General features: G+C 39.1%; 1 protein-coding gene across 1 annotated transcript; it reads left to right on the top strand.

Moving 5' to 3' along the window:
• Nucleotides 1-224: 224 nt before the first annotated feature.
• On the top strand, nt 225-2,155 carry LOC133901304 (transcription factor WRKY19-like). The gene is made up of 3 exons (XM_062342613.1): nt 225-686; nt 795-923; nt 1,339-2,155. The coding sequence occupies exons 1-3, from the start codon at nt 385-387 to the stop codon at nt 2,006-2,008; spliced, it is 1,101 nt and encodes a 366-aa protein (XP_062198597.1). The 5' UTR covers nt 225-384; the 3' UTR covers nt 2,009-2,155.
• The last annotated feature ends 6,851 nt before the right edge of the window (nt 2,156-9,006 follow it).

Genomic DNA, 9,006 nt, shown 5'->3' with positions numbered 1-9,006 from the left:
ACCGAAGCGTCCAAGAAGCTGTTGTCACGACCCCTTCTTCACTGTCTGGCCATGAATACGTGTTCCGAATTCCGACCCGATCCGATATGGCACTCATCCATGGCCAACCAAGGCCCAGTCTCTGGTAATGTCACCGGTCAAAATCTTGTTCGATCTTCTTCTTCCCCTCACTGCCGAAACGCGCTTGTTCCCCTCGTTTTCTTGCTTATAAAAGGGCAGCTCCCTTCGCTTCACTCGCTCACTACAACACCCCACTTGCATCTCGCAGTTCACACGCCACAAAAATAATCTTTGTACGAGCAATACATCCTTGAGTTCAGTTTGCAACAACATTTCGATCATTTCTTGGCTTGTAATTTAGTTGGTGAGAAGCAAGGGAGAGACATGGAGAGCGTTGATGGCAATGGAGGCAGACGGTTGGTGGTGACGGAGCTCAGCCACATCAAGGAGCTCGTGAAGCAGCTGGAGGTGCACCTGGGGTGTTCCCCTGACCTGTGCAAGCACCTGGCCTCGCAGATCTCCTCCCTCACCGAGCGGTCCATCGTCATGATCACATCCTCCAACCTCGACGGCGGCCGGAAGCGGTCGGCGGCCGACGCCGGCCTCGCCTCGCCAATCTCTGCGACGCCGACGCCGAGCCCCCTCAGCGACGTCACCGACGGGCCTTTCAAGAACACAAAGAAGAGGTGAGCATCCTTGCAGAACGAACTGAACCATGTCATGGCCATGGATTATTTTCAGCATGATGAGTTGTTCAAGCTTTTCTTTTGCTAAATTTGTTGAGTGATTTACAGGAAGATGATGGAGAAGTGGAAGCATCAGGTGAGGGTGAGCACGGAGGGGGGCGGCGAGAGCCCGGTCGACGACGGCCACAGCTGGAGGAAGTACGGCCAGAAGGAGATTCTTGGAGCCAAGCACCCAAGGTTGGTACATCTCACCAAAAGATTTTTCTTTTCTTTTCAGAATCCAATTTGCACGTGTTTTTTGGTGCGTGGAATCGAAATCATTTGCTTCTGCTTTTGGGTTTGGATGTCGTGGCCGTCCTTTCTCTCCAGTGAAAGTTGCAGCCTCTGCTCTGTTCCCAATTGATTGGCCTCCACTTGTCAGATGGCAATTGGCCTCCACTTGTCAGATGGCAACAGGATGGATGATGCAATTTTTCATTGGATGAAACAAGTTTTCCAATCGGATTGATGATGCTACTTTGGAGCTTTGGGCTAGCCAATCTTGCGATGAATTCACAATCAAAAGCTTTCTTTTTTTCCAGACAAAATTCACAGTTTGAGCTTAGAAACTAGTCATGCCATGAGCCTGACCTGAATCGTGCAAATATTTTAGGGGCTACTACCGGTGCACGCACCGCCACTCCCAGGGATGCGCGGCGACGAAGCAGGTGCAGCGCACCGATGAGGACCCGAAACTCTTCGACGTGATCTACCACGGCACGCACACGTGCGTTGACAAGGCGTTAGCAGCGGCGCCGGCAGGCCAAGCTGCCGCGGCCACGCAGCCGCCGGAGCACAACCCGGACGCGCACAGCCGCCTGCAGAGCCTGAGCTCGACCCTGACGGTGAAGACCGAGCGGCTCGCTGCGACAGAGCGCCAGGGCTGGAGCGCCACCACGCCCTTCTGCTTCTCCTCGACGCCGGTGAGTGGCTGCCTGGCGCCTGAGCGCAGCCCGTTCTCCGCGTCAGAGACGCTGGAGAACTGCGGAGTGTCGCCGGAGACCTCGGACTCCAACCACGTCCCCTCTTTCCCGGCGTTCGAGGCGGCCGCAAACGTAGAGTGGCGGGCGCAATCTGAAGAAATCCAAGAACTGGTGTCCGCGCTCGTCGAGGCCTCGACGAGCGCGCCGGAGCCCGCCGTGGACATGGATTTCGCCGATGAGTTCTTCAACCTCGATCCAAGCTTCGACAACCTCGATCAAAGCATTTTAAGCTACTTTGCCGATCCTTACACACCCGATGAACAAAAGGGAATTGAATTTGTTATGAATACGCACTTTTAGATATAACTATGTGATTAATTATTAAGAGTGTTGTTTATTAAGAAGAGATGTCTTTCCAATAGACATGTCCTCTCATTATATCTTTTCACCATGTATAAATATGTAAACAACATGATCAATAAATACAAAAGTTCATTTACTACTCTATTATTCTCTTAATTACTATCTACACTACAATACGTTATCAGCACAGTAGAAGAACACCGACATCAAGAACAGAGATAGACAGCGAGATGGGTTGCGATTCCACTCTCCTCATGAACTCCATCGTTTTCTGCTGCGACCAATCCTCAGGTGCCCTCATACGTATCTTCGTTGTTAATCACAGACAGACGATCTACATTGTGCTACAAAGGCGATGTACTCGCACTCTACAAGGCGTTCATTGGTATCAACACAGATAATAAATCGATTCCAGCCATCTAGAACAGAGGCACGAAGGCCATCAAGTATTCATTGATGCTATACTTTCAACCTTGACGGCGTTGAAGACCGCGTATTCTTCTCATTCTTCTCTTGATTATTAATGCAAATAAGATAATTACCTCTTCCACTTGATATAACACAATATTCCAAACCTTTGCATATTGGCCATACACTAGGTAGTACTCTAATACTACTGTGAAATCTACACTATGTCTAACACATAGTGACTATCCTTAAAGTGCGTACCTAATATTAAATTTGTAACAATGGTCTACACCTTTTTAGGTGATTTCCTTAATTCATATCTCATATTGGCCATACACAAGGTAGTACCTAAGTACTACTATGGGATATACACTATGTTTAGCACACAGTGACTATCCTCAACGTGCGTACCCAATTTGAATATGAATTAAATAAAGGTCTGTACCATTTTTGGTGATTACCTTTAAAGTGTTAGCACAATATTTGTATAACATAAGGTAATAGGAACATAGGCATCTACTGACAAATATCAGATTATGCCTCATACTACTTTGAGATATACACCACATCTGGTGATTATCTTCAAAGTGTTAGCTACATAATTTAAGATCTACACTATGTAATTCAAGTTTCAACTTGACTTTACAAATTTTGCATTATTATTACAATATTATCATAGTGATTTTTAATTTAACTATTGTAAATTAATCAAATCTATGGTCAAAATCCATGTACGATACAAAGATCGGCAAAGAGTTCGATGAACTCACATTCGATGGTCACAATTATCCAATATGGATAATGGACGTCAAGATTAGTCTTGTGTCCCGCGGAATAATAGCGGCACTACTACCTCCCCCAAGAGGGAGAACCACCGCTACAAGATTATGTTATATATGATGCATTATACATAAGGCATCATATCCATCTGGATCCCAAGTTTGAGTATCTGATGAAAAATCCGAGCACATTGTGGCTAGCTCTAAAAAGCAGATATGAACAACAAAAAGGTAGTCATTCTGCCAAATGCATGTCATGAATGAACACATGTCCGACTTCAAGACTTTAAGTCCGTCGGAAATTACAATCATGTTCTTCATAAAATCTGCTCAAAATTGCATTTTTGCGAAAAAGAACCTACAGGTGCGGAAAAGATAGAGCCATTATGCTTCCCGCTGATAGGATCTTACAGCAACAATACCATGCAAGAGAATACCATATTTATTCTGATTTAATACATGTATTACTTCAGGCAAAAAATATGATGAACTCATTCTAAGGAATCATCATTAGTGTCCAATCAGCGCTCCTCATTTACCTGAAATACATGCTAATGTTCAGAATAACAATAAGTTTGATGGCTCTATTAAACGCCATCCGAAGAACTTCAATGGTAAAAGCAAATGCAACAAAAAGCAGAAGCCACGTGCACTAAATTAGGGTCAAGGTATTTCCAAACTTGACAAATCTAATATTTGTCGTAAATGCGGATGCTACAAGAATTCCACTAATAAATATCGTACCTCCAGACATTTAATTGATCTGTATTTACAATTTGTGGGATATAACCGACCTGCTCAAAAGAAAAGATTTGAAGCACACTTCAATCTTCAAACTGACTCCACCAAAGAGGCAAGTTATTCACAACAAGTTCTACAAAAATCAAGTAACAACCAAACTTTTCTGCAACCAGAAGATCCCACGAGCACGGAATATATGTTTGTCGAATTTGCTTCGTACAACATGTTTGGAGACCCTATCTAGTCTCCCAATTCCTTAGATATCATGTTATTTGCGTCCCATTAATGTTGTAATACAATATTGTATCAGCACTATGATACTACAATAAAGTATGTATGTATTCTATATATCTGAAAAGAATTTCATATCAAATTCTTCAATTCTATATATAGAATTCTACGGGAGTCAATCCAATGGATGAAATGTGTCTTGTGGATAGTTACACCACAAATTCTATACTTAGGGAAACCAAAATATTTCCAAACTCTTACTAAGAGATAATGAAATGTTTTGACAATCGTTGAACGTGATGTAGTGATTATTGGCTTTGATCATGCCATAATTACTCTCCATATGGGTACACAAGTCATAATCGTTGATGCTCTATAGTATCTCGATTCAACCTGTACCTTATAAGTTATAGAGATATCCGTTAGAATGGTTTCCATATCGAAACCCATGAGGAATTTCTCCTCTTAATCAATGGATATGGCAAGTTTTCCTATATACCATCTGGATTGCAGTATACATACATTAAATCCCGTACCACATATTGCGTACAAAATAATTTTTCTATCTTGATTACATCAAGACATGGCATGATTGCCTTGGTCACTCTATCTTAGAGATGATGAGAAAAATTATTAACAATTCTATTGGCCACAATATTCCCCAAATCTTCAGATTTATGTGTACCGCATGTGTCACAGGGAATTTAATTTTAAGGCCCTCTTACCTTAAAATTCATAATATGCCACCTAATTTCTTGAATGCATTCAAGAATATACATGTGGCTCTATTTTAGCAATTTTATGGACCATCTAGGTACTATACAATGCTGATTGATGTATTTAGAAAATAGTCTCATATGTGTCCTTTATACATAAGGCACCACACTTATGCCAAACTAATTGCTCAAATTATCAAAATTAGAGCAAAAAATCCTGGACGTAGGATCAAATCCATTCACATGGATAATACCGTTCCTTGACGTGCATGCAATTATTGTTTGGTTTTGGACACTACTGCATTAAGTACCATATGTGCACATCCACAATAGTCTAGCTGAATATCTCATCAAGAGAATCAAATCATTTGCCTGACCGATCAAAGAATTGTAATTGACCAACATCTTGTTGGTGACATGCGGCTTTACTCACCACATCATTATACCAGATTCATCCCACTGTAATCATATGGCTCCCTCCGTTGCAGTTAATACGTGGAAATTTGGCCTCAGCCAAGTATTTCCCATCTACGAATCGGTTACGTTCTGCACGTACTGATATCACCACCGTACATCATACATCAAAGGGCATTGGGAATCGATATGAGGTATAATTATCCGTCAATCATATAATACCTCAAGTCCCTCACAAAGGACATATTCATTGCCTGTATGCTCATAACATTCTGAGGACAATTCCAGGCATTAGGGGGAGATTAATACCACAAAGAATGCCAAGAATCATAAGAGAATGTCACACACGTTCATATTCAGTCCTCATATCCACTATCTGAGATCTGAATCATTATTCAAACCATCTTGTATTTGCAACATATTGCAAATCATCTGCCAGATGCGTTTACTCGTCATAAAGGTGTCATCAAATTTTACATTCCTGCTAAGAATGTGCTAGAAAGAGTGGAGGTACCAAACAAAACCACTCAACTCCCAATTCAAAATAAGAGAAGGAGAAGTACGGTCACAAAGGATAAAGCTTCTTGCAAGCTACCGTGGAAACAGAGGAATCCCTCCTCCAAAACAGTAAATGCAAATCAACATCAAGTTGATAGACACCTTATGGATATTCACTATCCAAACGCCTATGGATATTCAACATCAAAATGACCAGCACAAATGTGTACACAAATCCAGGCGCTGGGTCATGGGAACACCCTAACTCTATTGTTTTGGGAAATACACGGAGTTAAATAGGATAATATTTCCACAAACTATAGTGATTTCATAGAATCAATCAACACCAAAGACTACAAATTGTCGACAAATAATTTCTCCTCAAAAATTGCAGAAGATCTTCAATTGGATCCAAGCCAAAGTCCATGGCCATGGTAGGGTGCCTCAAGCACTCGGACTGGACCAAATAGAAGGAAGCAATTGAGGTAGAATTGCACTCGCTCACAAAAGAGAGGTATTCACAAAAGTAATACCTACACCTCTAATGTCTTCCATACGTAAGAAAAATGGATTTTTATTCCATAAGGTGGTGAAATAGCAAGGCTTGTAGTAAAAAGGGTTCACGCAGAGACACGACATCAATTACGATACTACATACCCCAAGGTATGTGTGGAAATTATGTTCTCATATTCAATATCATTGGCAGATCAAATGAATTGGATAGATTTAGACATATAAGTCCATAATGAACTTTACATTCTGAATCTAAATACAAATCGCAATATATATTGTGTACAGCTCAAAGTCACTCTATGACTTCAAGCAGTTAAGTTGATTGTGGTATAACTTACTAAATGAGTTCCTTCCACAGAAAGGTTACTCCAAATACAATGATTGCATATGTGTGTTCATAAAGTCTCAATTGGATTTTGTTTCATCTCCAAACCACACATGATAAAATATGTAATCATCTTAAAGACGGAATTTGAGATGACTGATTTGGGTAAAATCAAATTTTGCTTAAGTCTAAAACTTGAGCATATTCTTCAGGAATATTTATCCATCAGTCACCAATATCCAAATGATATTGGACAATCATATCTATAAAAATACTTATGGTCATTAAATCCCTAAATATGAATCAAGATCCATTCATACATTGGATTGACAATGAAAAGATATTGACCTAAAGTTCTATATCTTAGTGCCATCAAAACGCTCATGTATCTTGCAAATCGTAACAGGTTTGATATTGCATTTGTAGATAACTTGCTAGCTTAAATAGCGCAGCTCTAACAACGCCATTAGGCGGGAGTCAAAGAAGATATCAATATATATCTTTATGGCACCAAAGATCTAAGATTTTCTATCAGAAAATCAAGGTATGACTATAGTGAGATATTCTGACACTGGCTATATAGCTGATCCCCATAACACCAGATCACAGACTGATATCATAGTGATATAGTTATCTCACAGGAGTCATCAAACAGATTCCAGTGATTACTTCCATCTATTATTCTGAAACATCACATACATGTGTACGTTTTCGCAGAATGATCAACCACATAAAAAAAGTCATGTGGTATTGGTTCTATTGAATCACCAACCATTATCTATGAAGATAATGCTGCATGTATTTCTCAAATGCAAACATGTTACATAAAGAGTAATATAACCAAATATATTGCTCCTAAATTGTTCTATCCTCATAATGGGGAGATAGAAATCTTACAAACTAAATCATGTGATAACCTTGCTGATTTATTCTTTAAGTCCTTACCAACTTCTATATTCTAAAATGTATTCACGGAATTGGTATGCGCAACTTCGAGATTTGCAAGGTTCAGGAAGAGTTAATCCCTGAATGATAATATGTCCATAATTATATTGCACTCTTTTCCTTTATGAATTTTTCCTATACGGTTTCTCATATAAGATTTTTAATGAGACAATATCTACACAAGATCATATGCCATATCCCTTATTTTTCCTTTCGAGGTTTTTAAAGGAGGTATCAAAGACATATCTATTGTTTTCTAAACTCGCTTATGGGTTTTTTCTTTTAAAGGTTTTCTCGTATGAGTTTAAAAAGAGACAATAATCAATATATATTGTACCATTTTCTCCTTATTTTCTCACTGGGTTTTAAAGGAGTTTTAACAGCAAATCAATATTATTCCTCCTATTTTTCCAAGAAGTTTTCGAAGGTTTTAATATAATTCATAGATTATAATTATTGTTCTCTAAGCTCACCGAAATGAGTTTTTTCTATTTAGATTTCTCATATGAGCTTACAATGAGACAATAACCAATATATGTCATATCATTTTCTCCTTATATTTTTCTATTGGGTTTTAAAGGAGTTCATATCAGTATATTATTTTCTCCTCATATTTTTCCAACAGGATTTTTGGAGGAGTTCTAACAAGAAGTTTACATTCAAGATAATTGATCAAGGGGGAGTGTTATGAATAGACACTTTTAGATATAACTATATGATCAATTACCAAGAGTTGTGTCTATTGAGAAGAGATATCTTCCAAAAAAATATATTCTCTCATCATATCTTTTCACCATGTATAAATATGTAAACAACATGATCAATAAATACAAGAGTTCATTTGCTACTGTATTGTCTCTCTCAATTACTATGTACACTACAATAGAATCATCAGGTTATGTGACACCCCTCTGTACTATGGCGTTCCTCTAGCGACAGAGGGAAGACCACTAGGGCCTCTTTGGATAGACTGTGTCTTAGTTTCATGGAAAAAGCTCTGAGTGAGGAAATGATTGTAGTTGTTAAATTTTGATTATTAATTTTTATAATAAATTTTTAATTTCTTAGCACACTAAAACCAGAAAAAATTCTCTTAACCTATTTATCAGACTCAATTCATTTTAGCTACAACTATTTCCTCAATCAAAAACCTTCAGAAATTGGGACCAAAAGCTAGCTCTTTGAATAGCTCCCGCCTTTTTTCTAAGAAAAAACAAAAAACAGCCTATCCAAAGAGAGGTTATGTTTCCTTCCTGGGTCAGTTCATGTGTAAACCTTTGTTGATGAGCATAATTAACACATTCTTTTTGTTTTTTCTTCTTCTGAGAGTGTTGTGCTGCATTGTATTATTGCTTTATTATGTCAAGGTAACCATCGGTAAATTTACTCTTGTTACACAATCTCACAGATAAAGCTGACCTGAT

Source organism: Phragmites australis, chromosome 20 (assembly GCF_958298935.1).
Source record: "Phragmites australis chromosome 20, lpPhrAust1.1, whole genome shotgun sequence".
Taxonomy (NCBI): domain Eukaryota; kingdom Viridiplantae; phylum Streptophyta; class Magnoliopsida; order Poales; family Poaceae; genus Phragmites; species Phragmites australis.
This window is presented reverse-complemented; position numbering and strand designations above follow the sequence as displayed.

Excerpts from the sequence above, each read along its gene's own strand:
- LOC133901304 (XM_062342613.1), top strand. The coding sequence starts at position 385 with ATGGAGAGCGTTGATGGCAATGGAGGCAGACGGTTGGTGGTGACGGAG. Across the intron at positions 687-794 it reads TTCAAGAACACAAAGAAGAG|GAAGATGATGGAGAAGTGGA; the intron begins GTGAGCATCCTT and ends AGTGATTTACAG. Across the intron at positions 924-1,338 it reads CTTGGAGCCAAGCACCCAAG|GGGCTACTACCGGTGCACGC; the intron begins GTTGGTACATCT and ends CAAATATTTTAG.